Genomic DNA, 20,924 nt, shown 5'->3' with positions numbered 1-20,924 from the left:
AAACCAGTCGTAATACATGTTGTATATGCTGTCAGTCAGTATCATCTGTGATACACAAAAACAATAAGCAGCATAAAAACTGGCGAATGTGCGAGAGAAAAACCTCGTTTTGTACGAGGGGCAAGGTGCATCCTGGAAATTGTAGTATCAGCTCTTTGACATTTTGACCATAAAAACAGTCATTTTGTATAGACTTCAGCTTTTCCACGACCTTGGATGACAGCATTAGTGGCGTAGAAAGAGGACGAATGTACCGAATCCCTGTACGACATTGATATTTGCCGATATTCGTGAAGAGAAGAGACGAGGCACTAACTGTTGCAATGCACTCTGGGAGTTGTAGTATCAGCTGCGTGTTCGCCACCTTAGCCAATTTGGGTTCTACTAAATACAGTACATTAAAACAGTCGTTTTGTACGACAAAGAAAACAAATATATCATATTATTTGAAGAGTGCAAAACATTGATACTCGCGACTGCGCCGCAAGTCGCGAGTATCAATGTTCAATTGTATCAATTCTGCGAGTTGTGGTATCAGTGCCATGTGGTAGTTCGGGCAATTTACAGTCATTAAGATATCTATGCTACCCCGGGTAAGGAACAATATGCATTTAAATAAGGTAGTGGAGCTGAGAGCGACAAGACGGGGCAGCAATAGTTACGGTGCATTCTGGGAATCGTAGTATCAGCAGTGCGTGCTTGTTTTGGAGAGTTTTTGGGTGTAAATAATACGTCACGTCACGACAGTAATAATAAACATATATACCTGCCCGTGTATTATATCATAAATCTCATACAAAACTAATAATTGCATTTAAACAAAACATTAATATTTTGTCTGCATTTGAGCCGCGAGGGGCTATCGTGGTGCAATCTGGGAATTGTAGTATCAACCATGTGTGCTCTAGTTGCACGACTTGGGCTTTTAAATAGTAAATATATCCACAAAACAGTCATAAACATATCTAAGTGACCCCAGATGACACGATAAGCAGCATAGAAAAACAAAGAATGCATTTAACGACGGCAAAACAAGGAGGTTGTGAAGCTAAAATGGCCGGAAGAGCCATCACTCACGAGCGGTTTGATTGGGAGAGGCGTGCCCGGAAGAGGCCGGCGTGGCCGCCCTTGGATTGGCGGAAGGCTCGGTGGGAGGAGCGGGGGTGGGGTGGGAACTCCGGAGCAGTTGGTCGTGTTGGGTGTGGGTGTTTTCTTCTTCTTCTTCTTCTTCTTGTTCGAGTGTGGAGCCGTTCGCCTCGCTGCCGTCCCGTTAAGTCAAGTCGTCTGCAAAATCTCCGTCATCATGGGCGTCGAAGGCTGCACCAAATGTATCAAGTATCTGCTCTTCTTCTTCAACTTCATCTTCTGGGTGAGCTAACAACCAAACATGCTTTTTTTTTTTACTGGCCTTATTGTGCTTGTGTGTGCTGGCTCGCCCCCACCCCATTTTTTCCTTCTTCTTCTTCGGGTTGGCGGGTTCGCCTCGTTGGGTTCGGGGCCCCATAAAGCAAAAGCACGCGAGGCTCGGGCCAACGCGTGGACGCGAAAATCCCGAAACAAGAAGCGCGTTGAGCCCCTAAAAAAAAAAAAAAATCGAATGATGAAATGAAAGAAGACATGTAATGCTGTTGAGGGACACGAGACTTTGATTTACCGCTATGCTAATTCATAAACGCTAAATCGACAATAGGACGTCAAATTCCGCGTGGAGATTCACACCGAGCCCGTTTTGGGGGCTTGCAGATCTTCAAATGTCGCAATTTGATGATCCCATTTACCATTCTTCACGAAAACTCGTCGTCGTCGTCGACGCGCGTGTGTGTGTGTGTGTGTTGTTTTTCTCTGCTAGTGCGGGACAAGCCTTTTGACCCCCTCCTCTGATTTTAGCACAAGATGCTATTGACAGGATTGGTGTGTTTTTAGCCTTCAAGTGTGACACAAGCCTTTACACCTTCCTACCTTTACTTTACAACGAATGCTTTGTGTGTATGCGCGCGTGGGTGTTTGAGTGAAATGGTGTGTGTGTGAATTTGTGGTTTCCATCAGCCTCGATTGTGAGCGTGCGTTTCAGTGTGGGGTTGTGTTGTAGTGATTTTGTGTGTGTGTGTTCTTGTCGTTCTATAAGTGTGGCATTACACTTTTGAGGTTCACACAAAAATGCAACGCGAAATGATTTTCCCGTGACGTCACACGCGTCTGGCCACGCCCTTTTCTACCATGTTGGATGGCAACGTCTTTTCTTTGCTGCTTCGTGCACGTGTGTGTGTGTGTGTGTGTGTGTGTGTGTGTGTGTGTGTGTGTGTGTGTGTGTGTGTGTGTGTGTGTGTGTGTGTGTGTGTGTGTGTGTGTGTGTGTGTGTGTGTGTGTGTGTGTGTGTGTGTGTGTGTGTGTGTGCGGAGAAGTTTTGCAAATTTCTGTGTGGCGGTATCAAATGCCGATTGACCTCTTACGGCGCCATTTTGAAGCAGGGTGTTAATTACTCTAGTGTGCGCGTGCACGTTCACGCCTCCTACCGTGGGTTCCTCCAGTAAGAAGTTGCTGTTATTGTTGTGTTGTCATGTGAATCATTGAGTGTGTGTTGAAAAAGTCATGTTTGGTCGTCACTGAGATTTTGTGGGTCTTCCCACTGAGTCATCACGGCGATGATTCCTTCTTTCCACATTCTCTTACCGCGTGTGTGTTAACGTCCACAAGTGTGTGTGTGTGTGTGTGTTGTATCCTTGCCCTTGGTTTGTATGTGCGTTTTGGTCGCCAGTGCAAAGATCTGCCTTTAATGTGAGACATAAAAGAGAAACATTAACTCCCCCAAAAATGCTGTGAGAGCCACTAGAACCTAAAATAAAAGTCAAAGTAAATATCCTGAGTCAGTTAATTGAACATTTACATATTACAATCTACACAGACTATTAAGGGGGCAGGAAGGGCGTGTTTTTCACATGAATGAAAAACATGCTGCAGCCGGGAACTTTCAACATCATTGACAAAGTATTTTCATTTTATGGGTGAGTACGGATACCGGTGTTATTTTTTTGTATCGGGTTGTCATGGAGGCTGCCGATATCAATCACAATACATAAAGGAAATCTGACATCAAGTCCTCCTGGGCAGTAGTTGGCGCTATACTGCGTCAGTTTGAAATATTGATGAACGTAGAGTTGGGCAAAAAAGTCCAGCAATTTGGATAAATCGACTTTTAAAATAGTTTGACTAAAGTTTTCTACTTCTAAGCGGTGCTGGAACCATGTTTGGACCATCCATGTTTTTTACACACAGACTTTATTTTTTTCAGTATTGAATGGCAACTGTGATCTGTTCTTTATTTCTTTTGTTAGTGCACCATCTAGTGGCTGAATAGCGGATGTTATTTGTCTTTAATAAATGCACACTGACAAATTATGGGGTTTCTACGACGGTGTATTAAGGCCACGTAGAAATATATTTTTTTGAGAGGGCGGGGGCAATGTTCTGAGAAAAAAACTCGCAAATTTGCTGCTTTATAAAGTCACAATTTGCCACTTTATGAAGTGGCAAATTTAAAAAAAATTCCCACTTTATGAAGTGGCAAATTTAAATATTTTCCCACTTTATGAAGTGGCAAATTTCAAAAAATTTCCACTTTATGAAGTGGCAAATTTAAATTTTTTCCCACTTTATGAAGTGGCAAATTTGCGAGATTTTTTAACGATTATTGGCACAAAGAAATCTAAGTAGTACGCTACCCGTTTTTTCCCTTTAAAAAGTCGCAAAATTTGCACGTTTTTTCCCTCAAAACATTGCCCCTGCCCTCTAAAAAAAACTCTATTCATACGAAGCCCTAATACACTAACTAAGAATTGATTGTTTGTTTGTTTGTAACTATTGAAAAAAATTAAGAAACAAAATGTGCAAACATGGAACAGCAAGAATGCGGGGGCGGACTTTGATCCATAAAAGCGGCCTTAAAGTTAGTGACTCATCGCTGCACTTGCGCGTGTTGCGTTTGTTTGTGTGCTATCTCATAAAGATAGCAAGTGTGAGTTTGTTCCAACATTTCCTGACACCAAATCATAATAAGCCCACGAAACGGCACATATTTCCACGCGCCGGCGCAGCAAATTTAAATAGCATTTGTTGCATTCCAATTAAAGCGACAGACGGCGGCGATGCGGCCCTTCCCGTAATCGCTCCTCGCGTTCGGGGCATTAAGTGCCTCCGGTCGAAAAGAAAAAAACGACAAGATGCGGCTTTTAGGCACTTATCTCCTCGCTCTTCGCTGTTATTGCTCCGTTTTGTACGTCTGAGCGGGAAATGCCGGACGCCTCCATTTGTTTGCATTTTGGAAGCAATTTTGGACCCTCAGTCGAAAACTTTGACAAGCTCCGAGTTAGAAGTCACATGATTGCCGCTGGCACACGAGCGTAAGAAGAACTTCCTGTCCCGGTCTTGCCGTGCCTCATAAAACAAAATGATTGCCTCGGTTGCAAGTGAGCGCTCGCAGGAAAACGATAAGCCAACAAGTTTAATGAGAATGTCAGCATTGTTACTGATTGGCGTTTTCGAAGCCGTTTGACAGCATTTTACCTGAAAACACGCACAATGTTGTTTTCTGAACGTACCAAAAGCAAATGTTGGCTCGCTTCTTTCCTCACAAGTGTTCCGAGCTTTATCCGTTCTTTCGCTGCAACTTCATATGGAGGATCAAGATTGCCAACATTTCAAATATAATAAATGAATGAATAAAAGTAAAAATACAAATTGTTATAAAAAAAATAGCATTTAAAAATTCTATGTATGTATGTGCGTGCATGTAAGGTAAGATAAGAGACACCTTTATTTAGCCCACAGTGGAGAAATACGCAGCGTTGCCAGCAGCAATACACATCATCACACATAAGTACGCCATTTTGCTAACTCATTTTGGCTGTTGTCGCAATTTCGTGCTTATATTTGCTTGACACAAATGTGATGCCAAAACATGTCTAATACATGTTTGAGAAGTGGGCAAGAGCAAAGTGTTATTTTGTAAGGCTGATGGTCTCTTAAATTGATGGACACCGACAACCCCCCCCCCCCCCCTCCAATCCCTTCTGGTTTCTTAACAAGCTGGCCCACTTTAGAGCTTTTAGCGTTATTAGCCGCTACCAAACCTCCTGTTTCCATAAATCACGGCCGAGCGGACACTGAGAGGGTTTCGGGGTGGCACTAGTGGGAGGGAAACCTCTCCCGGGGAGAAGGTCTTATGAGAAGAGGGAGGCCGCACACCAACCCCCACTCCTCCGCCAACATGCCCCACATTCTGTTAGCCCCCCCCCCCCTCAACCGTCACCCCCTTCTCCTGAAATAGACCCCAGCTTGGTCATGACTGAAGCAGCCGCGCTCTGATTGGTCAACGTGACTTTGTGGTTGGGACTGGCCCAGCTCGCGTCTTGAGCGGAGTTTTCCCGTCTTGCAACACACGTTAGGCGTGATGTGAGCGCCCCCCCCCCCCCCCAAAAAAACCCGCCACTGCGCTGTGGAATGTGCCAGCAACAGATGGTGGACCAATCAGCACGTGTTCCACAAGCTTCTTCGTCCGGCGCCACTTGGCGTACAAATGAGCCGCATGGGTGTTTGGAAGAAAAGCATAAAAAAAAAAAGTCGAATAGAATAGAATAGAAGCGGCCTTTCTTAGTCCAGCAGTGGGGAAATCCCACTTTTACAGCAGCAGCAGGCATAAAAGAATACAAATTTCATCCAAAAAGACCGTCAGCCCGACACTCGCGCGTCACTCGATCCTGCGCAGCGGATGTCGCCAACTTACTTCTTAGCTACTGATTAGTGTGAAGAGATTCCAGTTTGACTGGAAAAGAAAATTGACCACAAAATTCGGTTGACTCAAAAATGTCTGCCTCGGAACGGGAGCGGGGGCGATTGCCCGACTAATTAACAACTCATTAGTGACAGAACCTTGTTATTACTCATCAATTATTAGTAATCATAAAAGTAAATGTCATTATTAGTAATAATGACATTTATTTCTATGAAGACACTGATCATGTTAATGGTTTTTCACAATTAAACAGATGCATACCATGTGTAACACTTTATTTCTATACAATTCTTCCAATTGTTTACATTCCGAGTGATCACTTATGCACGGAAGTGTTTTGCATCCACTTGGGAAAAAAACATTTTTGTGCTTTTTTTACTTTCTGTTTTTCAATATTTTTTTTCATGGAATATTTTTTTCTGCTTTTCTGAAACTTTTTTCCCCTGCTTTTGTTTTGCGACCCCCCCCCCCCCCCCCCCTTGAGGAAAATCCGTTTGGGGGGGGATTTTTTTGTGTTTTTCTGAATTTTTCATTTTTTCTGATTTATATTTTATTTATTTATTTAAAAATAGTTTTTTTTAATGACAGAAAATTATTTAAAAAAACAGGAAAAATATTTAAAAACTGAAAAAAAATCTGAAAACCAGAAAAATACTCCATATAACAAAACCAAAAAATAAATATCATTTCATTTTCATCATCAAAATGGGGAAAAAACGTGTACATCCATATTGTGACTTTTAGTTTTCTTTTTCTATCATCTTATCTACGAACGAGCTGGCCTTTAAAAAAACAAACAAACATTTGGCCCTTGCGTGACAAAGATTAGAGGCGTATTTTTCCGGAAAATGTTGTTCAACCTCCAAGTTGTTGCACTTTTGTGGTTTTCTGCTCTATAAATAAATTTCCAAAGTTTATGAGGCAGCAAGTGTGTTTACATGTGAAGCTTCTTGCAGACCTCCGACTTGTCTCGCTGGTAACTCCCGTGAGGGGGGTGGCGCCTGCTTTGGTTACTAGTGTGTGTGTGTGTGTGTGTGTGTGCGTGTGTGTTGAGTTTGTTGGCCGCCACAGTTGCCAGGCAGCAGCCTTCCTCTCTAGAATGGCGCTCGCTCAGCAAAGCGGCGAGGGGGCCGGGCCGAGCGGGGACGAGGCCACGCGTTGTCTCGGCGACAACACACACAACATCGGCGGCGTCACGGCGAGGTCCGACTCGCCTCGTACGATCAAGTCCTCGTTTCGCAAGCGACGCGTCCATCAATTTGATCCGTCAACGCTCTTCTAACTCAAATCAGACAAATGTCAAATCCTCGGTCGAGATTAGCTTTTTTTTAAATCAGCATTTTTACAATTTAAGTTAAAGATAATGACATGCAAATATCCCCCATAAAAATGTGCCAAATATGTACAGATTAAGAAAAAATAAATACCAAAGGGCTAGTAAAATTGTCAAATGTCCTGCTTGTAATTCACATCTTTATTGTTGTAAGTGTTAAGGGTGGAAAAACGAAGTTAGGCTGTTTTCATTTATTACATTATTTTAATTAATCAGCCGCAAAAAAAATTGGGGGAATTTGAGTCTGGCAAATATCGGAATCAGCGTCCAAAAGTTCACATCAGTCATCCCAATAAACATTTCATCAGTACCAGCAGGTAAAAGAGCACCATGGGAGCTAGCTAGGGAGCTAGCTAGCTAGCTAGCTAGCACCTGTGGCTAAAGCCAAACTGCGGCAAGGTTTTCACTTTCTGAACCCGCCACACGTTACACATTTCAACCTATTAAAAAAACCCTGAAAGTAGCGGTTAGCAGTTAGCGCCTATACGAAACTGTCACATGACATCACTTTGAGGAAGTCAAAAGCTGACTCGTCGATCTCCAATGTGGGGAAAAGTGCGCTTGCTGTCACTCCGGCTTGTGTTTTATTGTCAAAGTGACGCACAAAACATTTGACATTTGGTGGCCGTGCGCTAGCGTAATGCTAACGTCTAATGGGAAATGCCATAGAGGCGCTAAAGCGAATGAGCACATGACGACGGCGACGATGTAAGACTTTGTTCCCCTTGTTGTGTTTCAGCTGGCGGGCTGCGTAATTCTGGGCGTGGCCCTGTGGCTGCGACACGACCCGCAGACGAGCAGCCTGCTGGAGATCAACTTTGACGGACAGCAGGCGCCGAGCACCTTCTACATCAGTACGAGCTCGCTTCCTCTTTTACTCTTTGAGCAACTCGCCCACATCCGCCGCATTTCATTCTGCTTTCTCCGGCGGAAAAATGAACACACACACACACACACACACACACACACGCGCGGGCGGGCTGAACTCTTCAAAATGGGGGCAAAGGCCGCTTTTATTTCAAAATGGATACACGGGGAAATGCTTCCAATTTGAATGTCAAATATGTCAAATCGTTTTTGAATCATGAATGCAATTATTTATTACTTAATCAAATAAATGCATGGGTAAAAATTCATCTTGTTTTAATTTACAGTAAATGAGCTGAATCCACAGATTTTAACTCAATAATTTTAGCAAAACAAAACATGCAACATATATTTTTGTTTCGTTTAATACAGGAAATAATTCACCCGTATTTTTAATTGTATGTTATATACAGTAGCCGATATTTGTTCAAATCAACAGCACACACACACGTAGCTAAAATTGTTCATTTTTCGCTATGTTCATTTTATTTGCAATGACCAAATAACAATTGATAAAAATATTTTAAAAAGGACCCCGACAAGTTTGCTCTATATTATTTATTTGCTTGTTACAAACATAACTATGAGATTCATTTTTCAAAAATATTTTCCAGTTGAATACATTTTGTAGAAACTTTATTTGGACGTTCGCCTGCCATTGTTATTTACGTGGCGACGCATTGAGTGCGTAGTGACGTCGAATGGCGGCTGGCGAGCAACGTGAAACGGAAAAAAAGAAAGAAAGGTAAGCCTCGTAGCGTTCCTAAAAAGAAAAACAACAGGCGACGGGGAGAGGCCCCGATACTGTGTTTTACTAACAAGTAAAATGCCGATACCGCCATTTGCGACGCTAATATGGGACTTTGGATGCAGCATCTTGTGTCTTGCTCATGCACGACATCCACTGACGTGTGGCGTGTTCACTGCATGCCGAGCCAAGATATCCTATTGGCCCTTGAATGCTCTGAACCAATGGCAGGGCGGCTTTTTCATGTTGGGGCATCGGCTGATACTGCAAAGCTGAGTATCGGAATCTGAATCTGGGCCAAAAAATGGTATCGGAACAACACTGATTAAAACCCGTTGGCAAAGCTTGAGTTTCTGCTCTTATTTCCTTAGTTTTTTAAATTATTATTATTGTTGTTATTATCCATTTATTATTATTATTATTATTATTATTATTGTTACTATTTTAAAATCAATTTCACTATTACAACTTGATTCAGTTTCAAAATGATTTGAAATTGTCGTGTTGGAGTTGCATGTGTTTAGAAAAGCGCAATATAAATCTGATGCATTGTAATTAATATTATTATTACTTTTTATTGTTATTTTCACATGCATGTACACCATTCAAAGTCGATACAAACCGGAGCAGCCAATTGGGCGTTAAAAAAAAACAACATTTTAAATAAGCCGTTTTCGAGGGACATTTCTGTCATTTCATTTCTAATGAATTCTATTTTGCGTTTGCGTCCTCTGCCATGCGCCTTAAAGCAACGTCGGCGCTAACCGACGCCGTCGGCGCACGCGGCCGACTTGAAGCACCTTTTAGCTGCTTTGGCGTCTCCGTCAAATTGACATGAAGTATTAATGGGCCCGATAAGTGGACGCAATCTCCTGCGGTCTCATTGATGAAGACAAATGTGACGTCCATTATCGACGCGCTCGTATAAAAGGTGAGCGTTTACAACTTTAAAAGGTATCGCACCATCAATCATGCATGCGCATCCCTCGCCTGCTTCCGCTCGGAACGCGCAGGAAGTCGCGATCCGCGATCGCTTGAAATCGGTACAGAAAGTCGCCGCTGTTTCGTCTACGGCAGGGAATGGGTCGCGTTCTCGCGCCACCGTCATGGCCGCCGAGATTCGTCGCATCGGGGCTTGGTCACGAACTCTACAAATGTCGTTGCGTTCGTGCCATTGTTTTTGTGCGATGGCTTCGGTTGCGATTGAAAAGTCTTGCTTCCAAAATGAGCTTGTTGGCGTCGTTGTCTTGTAAGATGGCGAAGTGGTGCGAAATGTTTGCCGTCGCTGCCCCGTGAGCGCCGCTCACGCGCTTGCTCTTATGAGCGCGTCCAATTGACTGGCAAGGAAGCCCGGAGGGAAAAAACCTTCCAAATCAAAATCGGAGTCAAAGTGGAAAGATTTTTTTTCCTTTTTTCTTTTTGCGTCTTGTGATGAAGGAAACGCCTCGCCGATGACGTCGTCCCCTGTTGGAGAAAGTCGAGGAGAGGAGAAAAGGCCTCGTTGGTGTCGGAAAAAATTCCTCACTGGCCGCACCCCTCCTCCTCCTCTTCCTCCTCTTCATCCCTCTTTCTCCTTTCCCTCCTTCTTTCTTTCCACTGTGGCCCCTCTCTCTCCTCCCCATCTGCTGCTGGTTAGCATGCAAGTCACGCCGTCTCGCGCCTCCTTTGTTTTTTTTTTTCTTCCTTCCCTCCCCCAAACCTTCACCCAAACACCCCCTCCCCCCCCCCACCCGTCTCCCAGCTGCCTGGAAATGATCACCATGGAAGCTTCTCCCGCCCGCGTCGTCTCCGCGTTAGCGGTCCAGCAGAGGTGGCAAATCCGGGTCCAGAAAGTAAAAAAGCCTGCCACAGTTTGGCTTTAGCCTCTGATGCTAGCTAGCTATCTAGCTCCATACCTCCCATGGTGCTAGCTAGCTTCAGAGGCTAAAGCCAAACTGTGGCAGGGTTTTTTACTTTCTGGACCCGGATTTGCCACCTCTGCTGGACCGCTAACACGGAGACGACGCGGGCAGAAGGAGGTGGCCCCTGCTGCTAGCTAGCTAGCTAGCTAGCTCCCTAGCAGGTAAACGAGCACCATGGGAGCTAGCTAAATGGAGTTAGGTGGTCTTTTTATATATATATATTATATATATAATATATTTATATATATATATATATATTTATATATATATATATATATATTTATATATTTATATATATATATATATATATATATATATATATATATTATTTATATTATATATATTATTTATATTATATATATTTTATATTATATATATTTTATATATTTATATATATTATATATTTATATATATTTATATATATTATATATATATATTATATATATTATATATATATATTATATATATTATATATATATATTATATATATATTATATATATATATATATTATATATATATATTATATATATATTATATATATATATATATATATATATATATATTATATATATATATATATATATCAGGGTTTGCTGATATATATATCAACAAAGGTGGCAAATCCAGGTCCAGAAAGTAAAAACCCTGCCACAGTTTGGCTTTAGCCCCTGATGCTAGCTAGCTACCTCCCTAGCAGGTAAACGAGCACCATGAGGTCTAGCTAGCTAGCTAGCACCACCCATCTTTCTAGTGTACCTAATTTGCATTTGATCTTATTTGCGCAGCTTGGAAATTTAGCGTCGACCTCCGCCAGTAAGTCCTCAGATGACACCAACATTCCTTCGCGGGCTGCGATCAATGCCATCGTCTCATCTGCCGTTGCAAGATTGTCAGGAATTCGACATGATCCGCTAAAATGTTGTGGTTACGTTCAGTTTAGTTTAGTTTTTAGGCTTTTAGTGTCTCTGACAAACGATTAATGGCTTCCGGCAAGGCCACGCCCCGAAAAAACCGCCGCTTCCAGCGCGGCTGCTTGCTGAGTGGCGAGACGCGTCCCCCGGGAAGGCGGTCGCAGGACGTTGGCCTTCCATTTGCATGCACCGCGGCGAGCCGTCGCTGCCGCTCTGGCGCGAGACACACTGGCAATTAGCAAACCCAAAACAAAATCTGTTGGGACGAACGACGCAAGCGTAAGCAGAGCGGAGGTTGCAAAAGTGCTCACAGGATGCACTTACAGTAGAAACGCAGATGGGGGAGAAAAAAAGAAAGAAAAAAAAAACGCTGGTCAAAGTGCAACCGCTGACTCGACTGACTGATAAGTACAAAAGTCAAAATGTTTTTGTTTTTTTTACAAAAGTGCAGTTTTTGTAAATATTGTATTATATCTTTGGATATCACGGAACAAATAACACTTCATCGAAATTCAATTATTACACGTCACGATCACAAAATTGGCATAATCGTTAAAAAATTGTTTTTTTATTCTGATGAAGTTAAAAAAATGTTTTTACAGGTTGCACTTTTGTCAATGTTGTTAATGTTGTATTCATTTTACAATGTCGAATGCTATAGTAAGCATACTTGAGTTCAACATTTGCACTAGTTGAGAAATCTATTGAAATGTATTTATTTATTTTTTGAAAGTTCTATGGCAAGTGTTTTTGGAGCAATGAGGATTAGTTGTTGTTAAGTATTTACTATTTACTACTTCTATAAATTATAGTGCTTCAAAAAAATGTATCTGTCTTAATATTTTTTACATTTAAACATTTTCTTGTTTTGTACCAATAAATGTGTAACATTGTGATTTAAATTCTTACCCAAATAATTGACAAGTTAAGTTCATTTGAAAATGTTCAAGTACCGATACCTAAAAAAGAAATCCAAGTACAATAATCATGTTCTTGTGCCAACCAAGGCAGGAATGCTCCTTTTGTGCGGAGCATTTCTGCAATCTGTGGCAAAAACTCATCCAGGAACGATGACTGAGGCTAAAATGTGAACTTTTAACTTGTTTTTCAAATCACGTCTGTGACGTGGCAGGAAACGCGAAGAGGCCTTTCATTGTGTCCTTTCACAATAGGTGGCTAATTGTGGCTAGCTCAACACATCTGGAGACGAGATTAAGTGTCGGCTCGGCCGCGTCGCCACCTGTGGCGTGGAGAGGAAGAACGCCACAATAGATTGTGACGCTCACACATAAAACATTTTCCCGCTCATAGCAACTTGACGAACATTTTTGTCGACAAAATGTTTCAAATCGCCATCATTATGTTGCGACATTAGCTCGCGTATGGTGGAAATATTCCACAGGTTCATCCTCAAATTGTTTTGTGATTCTTTTTTTGTCTGCAAGCCTGGCGACACGTTTGATACATTTTTGGCGCAGTAGAAATGAGCAAAATGAGCTTCTGTGTGCTCATGTGACGTTCAAAACTGTTCATATTTGTTTGAAATATTGTCCACATTCCACCTCAAACTGGTAAAACAAAAACATGATATGACAATTGAGATAAGCTCGTCATTTGTTTTGTTGGACGACATATTTGTGTAAAATTCTCCGATGGTGACACATTTCCTACGAGCGCCATCTTTGGAGCTAGCGAGCGAGAGTTAGCTCTGACGTATTCAAGACTGCTTGTACTTGGGAAATATTCAACCTCAAATCATTTGTGAATATTTGTGTTGTCCAAGACTCGCGCTCGGTCATCAGCAGCCGCGTTCCATTTGAACGCTCCACAAGGTGGTGAGCAGCCGCCGCCGCACCGCTGGATGCAGACGTTGCGCTTAATGGCGGAGGAGCAGCGGGCGGCAGATGAGATAAATCAAGACGGACAGGAAAGGACGCTTAAGGAAAATGGAATTATGGCAGCAAGTGAAGGGCGGGCGGGGGCGGGGGGGCGGGATGTGAAAGATGGCGGCAAGGCTTTTGGCCAAGGTATTGATTTTGAAATGAGCATTAGTGAGAGTGGCTCTGTGGACCGAGTGGGGATGCTGGCCCGCAATTGAATTACAGCTGACAAGCACGGCTAATGATGATGAAGGTGAGGATGATGATGATGGCCTGGGCTCTGCTTCCAACCACAGTGACATCATCGTTGCTCGTCTTTCGCAGATACGAGCCGAGTTCAGGAGAAGGGGGGCCCCGCGCTCCCTTTTTCGCGGCAAATCCTTCAAATGATCATCAATCACTGAGGCGGTGTTTCCCGCTAATTTGTCAAAACGCCAGCCCTGGAATTGGCTCAAGATGGCTGCTTCTATGCAAAATGGCCGACTTCCTGTTCAATCTTTTGCATGGGTCCTTGAGACACTTTTTAAGGCATTCTTCCATTCTGCGGTTTCAATTTGACTGTCAAACAGGAATTTCCCCCATAACAATACAGCTTGAAACCAAAATGGCCGACTTCCTGTTCCGTTTGGGACATGGGTCATTGAGACTTTTTGGTACTTTTCTCGTTACGCTAGACATGACAACGCCACATAGATAAATGGCCACTGACGTTTCAAAGCTGTCAACGTGCAACTCATGGTCCTGGAAATAAATCAACTGAACTTTGGAAATTCTTATAATGCTAACAATTGCTACGCTAACATATGGCTAATAAATGACGACCACCTGAGTATGGAAAGCGAAAAGGAAGATGGATATGGACTTAAAAATGTCGCTATTATCAGGTAGCTCTATGTCAAATTAGACCTGCTCGAATACTAGCATGCTAACAGTTACTATGCTAGTCTATAGCAACAGGTAAGGAGGACTTGAATGCCCTTGTGTAGGGTCACTTTTTTTAAATAAGAATGCTAATAATGTTATGAGTCTTCACTTTTCCTCTTAATGCTGTACAACAGATGACTTGTGGAGAGAGAGAGAAAGGAAAAAAGGAATGAAAAGAACGAAAATGACTTCCTGTGAGCATAACTGAGATATGACTCACGCTTGCTAACTAAACAGCGCTGCGCCCTCTGCTGGCCATTAGGGATCATTACATGCATCACTGGGAATCCCTTTCGAGTCTTGTTGTTTATTTATATATTTTTTTTACATTTATACCCTGACTGACAGAATTGAATCTGAAAGTCAAACAACACGTCACACGTTAAATATAATTATGTGGTTTTATTTTCCCACGGTTAATGTGTGGTTTTCATTTTTTGTCCCCCAGGCGTGCACATCCTGATCGCGGTGGGCGCGGTGATGATGGTGGTGGGTTTCCTCGGATGCTACGGCGCCATCCAGGAGTCGCAATGCCTGCTGGGAACGGTCAGTCGCTGCAATCTGGAAAATAAGCCCGACGGCGTCGCCCGCGTTTACGTTGTCTTGTTGTGCTCTCGTTCAGTTCTTTGCCTGCCTCGTCATCCTGTTTGCCTGCGAAGTGGCCGCCGGAATCTGGGGCTTCATGCACAAAGACACCGTAAGAGTTAATGTGTTTGACATGAGTTTACGCAAGAAAGGAAAGAAGGAAGCAAATGGGGGATAACGGGATCCAATTTGGTTTGCGTTCAGGTGCATTATGAAATCATTCTTCTTGTTCTTGTTGTCAGGTTTCCAAGGAGATGATCAACTTCTACGACTCCATCTATGACAAAGCCATGACCGAGAGCGTCACCGCCGACACGGAGAAGAAGAAGGCGGCCGCCTCCGTGCTCAAAGTCTTCCACGAGACGGTACGGACGCGACGCCGGGTCTCGATAGCCGCAACGCAAATCCTGCTTTAAACAAACGCAATCATTTTCACTTCCTGTTTAGCTCATCTGCGACAACAACCTTTTTTTTTCTCTTACAAATCCTGTGGAGGACCAAAATGACAAAATTAACAATAAATAAATAAATGAAGAAAAGTGAAAATCTAAATGGATATAAAAAATATAATAAAAAAATTAAATACAAAAAATTAATATAAATTTAAATCAACTATATATATATATATATATATATATATATATAATATATAATATATATATATATAGATATATAATATATATATATATAGATATATATATATATATATATATATATATTTATGGATTTCCCCCCCCCCCCCCATTTCCATTAATTTTTTTGTATTTATTTTTTTAATTATATTTTTTCTATCCATTTTTTTCTTAGTTTTCTCACTTTTATTCATTTATTTATTTAAAATGTTGGCATTTTTGGTCCTCCATAAAATCCAACCTAATGGCTACATAACTCGGCTGCTCTCTCAAAATGTGAGTTTTATCACATGAAATTAAAACAATTGATCACGTTATAATAAGAACACAAAGAAGACAAGTCAGCTGCCATAACATTTGTCATTTTTCACAGAGGATACAAAAAAAAAAGGATTACTATGTTGATGCTACTTTTGTTAGCTATGGTTTTTTCCCATATGTCTTATCTATAAGCTACCAAACTTTGATACAACAAAGTTAAGTGGTTTGATGAAATATGCAAACAACGTGCAATTTGTTTTAGTTTCATGTTAGTGAACTAATTGTACTTGGCAAACTGTTGCTTGTTTGCAACTCAAAACAAAACAAAAATGGACGAGCGACACCGCAATAACAATGAGAACAATGCAATCCTAAAATGTGTGTTTTGTTTTTGTTTTTTTAGCTGAGCTGCTGCGGCAAGGGTCAAGGCACGTCCATCCTGACGCAGTTCACCGACTTGCTCGGCGTCACCGACCTCTGTCCCAGCTCTGCAACCGCCGTTGTAAGTTCACGATCCGCTGCGGTGCAAATAGCAATAATAATAAGCAACAAAATGAGTCATTCATTCCTTCGTGTTCGTCAGCGTTTTAATGCCACTTCCCGCAATTGATTTGCAATTTGTTCGTGATTATTTTGCATGCGAGTATGATTACATATGCAGTACTTTTTTATCACATTCGTGTGATGTTCTTGTGTATTTATTTGACTTGTATTTGCATTTTTAAAACAAGTTCACATTTTTCATTTCTAAAAAATAAAAAAAAAGCTAACTAAAAAAATCATGTAATACTTTTATTTATTTATTTTAAACGGGTTTTTTTCTAGGTCGAGGTTTTTTTCCATCTTGTTAATTGCAACTTATTTTACATTTTTGTTTAATAAATGTAAATATTTTCCTCATTTTATTATTATTTATTTGAAGTTTTATATTTTATGGATTTTTGTATGTGTATTTTTAATGCATTTTATACGTTATACGGTTTATTTCAATTTTTTTGTTTTTGCTTATTTTATTTATAAAAAAAATTCTAATTGTATATTTTTATAGTCTGTGTCATGTGTTCATTTTAGTTTTCAATCCCTCATCCTTTTAGCTTTTAAATGTTATGGATTTTGATATTTTTCTTTGCCTTTTTTTAAATTCATCTTTACATAATTTTAACACCATGCCTTTGCACACTTTTTCCATTTTAACGTCAATATATTTTTACTATAGAGTATTTTTTCCCAAATGTTTTACATATTTTGTAAATATGTAAAAAATACATTTGTACGCAACTTTTTTTTTAATTGAAATTTCGTTTTTTCTGTTGTTTTTGTATTATTATTTTTAATAAGTCATATATGTATCAAATAATTAGTATACATTTACTGTACGTTTTGCAGAATGTTTTGTGATGATTTTTAAATTTATGTGTCGCAGAGCTGCCACAACCGCATCACCGAGCTGTTTTCCGACAAGATTTACCTGATCGGCATCGCCGCCCTGGTGGTCGCCGTCATCATGGTGAGTGCACCGTCGCCGTGACGACCAGCTCAGTCGCGCTGGGCCATTGCAATGCCCTATTTTCTGTTTGTTTTTTGTGTTTTTCAGATCTTCGAGATGATCTTCAGCATGGTCCTGTGCTGCGGAATCCGCAACAGTCCCGTCTACTAGAAGCTCCTCCCCCCTGGCGCCGTTCCTATTTAGCTTGCTGGATTCCCGTACGACGGCGCTTTGGTGGCGCCCGTCTTTTATTCCCCGTGCTGGAGCCCACCCGACCCACGTGTAGATACACAACAGTATATCCTCCTTTGAAGAAAACCCGTGTGCCCTCCTCCGACATTATGAGGTCATTGATTTTCAATGTTTTCATTTGGCCATCGTTTTGTCGGAAATCCTTTTTGTAGTAAATGTTTTAAATGGTTTACTCTTTTATGCCTTTTGACACGTTTGACACTTTTGTGCTCGTTCTAGATGTTGAAAATGTACACGCACAAAACGCACTTCAGAATACTGGATTTGGTTACAATATAGGCGCCAAACTCTTTTATTACAATTGCTCCTGGAAATAGTTTTTAATTTTTTCCATTCTTTAGGTTTCACCAAAAACGCCAATTTGGGACCAATAAGTGGAGAAGGGTTTTTTTTGTGATAAGAAAACAGCAGCGTGACTTTGTGCTAAAATTGTTTTGCTTTTGGCAATTATTTTTTTTAATCCATCATTACAAAACTAAGAAACGTGCCATGAGTGAGGAAACTTGAGCAGATCTCAAATGCAAAGTGCTGCAACGCTGCCATCTACTGGCGTCTGTTAGTCATCGCAGTGGTTTACAAAGGCTTTTTTCATCCGTTTTTTTTTTTTTCAAAATAACAACACTTAGCAACAAGATTGGTTTTCTTTTTTGCATTTCTCAATAATCTGGAAAAATCTTGCTGTATGATGATTTGTGCGTGCGTACATTTTTGCCACATTTGAGGAGGGCACATCGGTTCATAACATGTTGACGTTTTTTTTTTTTTTCACTGTTTGATGTATAAACTGTGTGTAAATATCTATAAATATATATTAACAGTGCTTTTTGAGCGCATGGATATATCCCGCACTGCCAGACGTTTGCGCTCTTCGTCACGTTCGTTCACTTCCTGTCCCACTTTTTGGGAAAGCTGGAACCAAAGTCCGGATGCTGTCCGGCGCTCGTTCGCATGCTCGCGTACGTTAAAGGAAAAAAAGAAAAAAGAAGGAAAAAAAAAGCTCAAAAGATGAAGTTGATTGGTTGAAGTGTCAGGCACGGGTGTCCAAATTCCTTTTTTGGTGTTTATTGCATATATATGAAGGATCCCCCAAAAAAGATTCAAGAAAAAAAAAAGGTAATGTTGAATGTGAGATGTAACTCAATTATTTTTCTTTAAACGAGACTAAATTTAACTCTGCTTTACACAAAAGTGGCAAAATGTTTGATTATAAAAATCAAAGGAAAAATGGTCAATTTACAAGATTTTTACTCCGTCAACAATAATGCCAAACTTTATGTTCAATGAAAATGTTTTTTTTTTAATCATCCAATGAGATATTTCAAATAAAAATAAAAAAGACCACCAGAAAAGTCATCACGTTCTAAGTTGAATGTTGCTTTGACGATAACACAGAGTTTAGCGTCACCGACGTTAGCATGATGACGAAATTGCAAAATATTGAGCTGAAAATTTGTGAAATACTTTTTAAGATACACCATGCATGTTTATGAAGGTTTTAGAAAAAATGTTCGGAGATGATTTTTGTTTCAATGATAACACTCGCTTAGCCTAGCATCACTACTTTAGCATGTTTGACAAAAATGTGTATTTCAAATTGATTATTAAGATGCTCTACGCGCATTTAAAAGGGATTTATGACATTGATAAAAGAAAAATCATTTTGAGATTTCCTTTTGACGACAACACACACTTAGCTGATTTTCACTGACGTCAGCATGTTGAATAAAAAAAATGGTAAAAGTTTTGAGGTTTTTGTTTTAACGAAAAAAAGATCATTTGAATGTTTGTTAGGTTGTGGAAAGAAAATACTTCGCATTCCCAAATGATAAAAAAAAAAAAGGATCAACTAAATGAATGATGAATAAGTAATAAATATTTTTTTTCTGTATTGTGAAAGCAAATATTTATTACTTGCGGCGCATATCATTAGCATGTTTAACAAGGAAAAGTGGTGAAATATTTGACTTTAAAAAAGGCAAAGCAGGGCAAAAGTCAAGAATTGTTTCTTTTAACGGTAACACAAAACAGCAACATGCTTTGTTGGGGGGAAAAAGTGGCAAGAAATGTTTGACAAAAAAAAATCATTTGCGTCAATATGTTACACTGAAGAAAGTCAAGCTCAAATGTTTCGATTTAAAAAAAAAAATGGCGTCGCTGAATGCTGTAAAATTATATTTGCTGTCGATAAGGTCAACGCTGTTATTTTTTTTCACCGCTTAGCGAGCCTCACTCACATGTTGGTGTTTAACAAAAGTGGCTAAATGTTTTTATGTGCGATGAAGGATTACGATGACAACAGAGTTGAACGCAGATGTTGTTCTTTTTGTTTTATGTAACTTTCCAACTAACTGCTGAGGCACGTGAGCATGTTTACGAAACGCCGTTCGGATGCCCCTGCCTGATCTCCAAGTTTCCATTCAACTTGCCTTGTGACCCATGAAGGAATTTTTTTTTATAGCCTGTGCTAAGCGCCATCATCGCTAATGCCACTAACGAGTCCATCCACTTCAACGAGCCGTCGACCAATCGGACGGCTCTTCCTCTTCTTGTCGTCGTTGTCGTATTTACCTTCAAACGTACTTACTAATTAGCAGCTAATTAGCAGAGGCCTCGTTTGTCGTTTGTCTGGTACGTCCCCAAAGGGGCGGGGCCGTGGGTGGGGCCACGATTGTGCGCTTCAAGTCGCTGCTCTCTGATTGGCGGCCACGAGCCCACAGGCCCCTCCCACTGCCAGCCTGCTCCTGTTGACTTGTTTGCCCAAATATAAAAGGGATTAAATGTATTTTACAAAGAAAGTTTGTCTTTGTGTGCTTATTATTTTTGAAAATGTTCATTTTTGAGTGGCGCTTATTTGATGCAAAATGGCCGCCACACGCTTCCGTAATCCACAAAGGAACAAGTGATCAAATTCAAACATTCTTGCTATTACAATTAAGACTTCTTTTTTTTTCCTGTAATGTTTTTCTTTCAGGTGACACTTTGAGAGAAAGATGAAAATAATTTGTAATGGAATTCCCCAGGTGTCACTCTTACGTCCACTACTATTGGCTGTAAACAAAATAAATAATTGGTTACAATGTGGAATGTGGATGCATTCCATTTTTATTGTTATGCTTATGACACTTATGTACTTAGTTGTACAGGTCGCTACATCTCATTACCAACTTGAAGTTTGTTTGTTTTTTTTGCTTGTCCCGAATGAGTTATTTCAGCTAAAGTTGACTATAAATGCTATGAAAGTTAAAAAAAAACAAAAGATTCCTACTTTGAGCTGGATTCACTCACAGTCGTCTATCTCCTTTTTTTTTTTTGATTGTATGGGATCAGAGGTGGCAAAACCAGGTCCAGAAAGTAA

The 20,924-nt window shown here is 40.6% G+C and overlaps 1 protein-coding gene across 1 annotated transcript; it reads left to right on the top strand.

Moving 5' to 3' along the window:
* Positions 1–1,174: 1,174 nt before the first annotated feature.
* Positions 1,175–20,364, top strand: LOC147176544 (CD81 protein-like). The gene is made up of 8 exons (XM_086071257.1): positions 1,175–1,369; positions 7,861–7,975; positions 14,802–14,899; positions 14,976–15,050; positions 15,181–15,303; positions 16,235–16,333; positions 17,255–17,338; positions 17,426–20,364. The coding sequence occupies exons 1-8, from the start codon at positions 1,304–1,306 to the stop codon at positions 17,486–17,488; spliced, it is 723 nt and encodes a 240-aa protein (XP_085927383.1). The 5' UTR covers positions 1,175–1,303; the 3' UTR covers positions 17,489–20,364.
* The last annotated feature ends 560 nt before the right edge of the window (positions 20,365–20,924 follow it).

This window comes from Leptonotus elevatus, chromosome 3 (genome assembly GCF_054856555.1).
Source record: "Leptonotus elevatus isolate MCC_2025b chromosome 3, RoL_Lele_1.0, whole genome shotgun sequence".
Taxonomy (NCBI): Eukaryota; Metazoa; Chordata; class Actinopteri; order Syngnathiformes; family Syngnathidae; genus Leptonotus; species Leptonotus elevatus.
The sequence above is the reverse complement of the archived record's forward strand: the minus strand, read 5'-3'. Positions and strand labels throughout refer to the sequence as shown.

Excerpts from the sequence above, each read along its gene's own strand:
- LOC147176544 (XM_086071257.1), top strand. The coding sequence starts at position 1,304 with ATGGGCGTCGAAGGCTGCACCAAATGTATCAAGTATCTGCTCTTCTTC. Across the intron at positions 1,370-7,860 it reads TCTTCAACTTCATCTTCTGG|CTGGCGGGCTGCGTAATTCT; the intron begins GTGAGCTAACAA and ends GTTGTGTTTCAG. Across the intron at positions 14,900-14,975 it reads CGCAATGCCTGCTGGGAACG|TTCTTTGCCTGCCTCGTCAT; the intron begins GTCAGTCGCTGC and ends GCTCTCGTTCAG.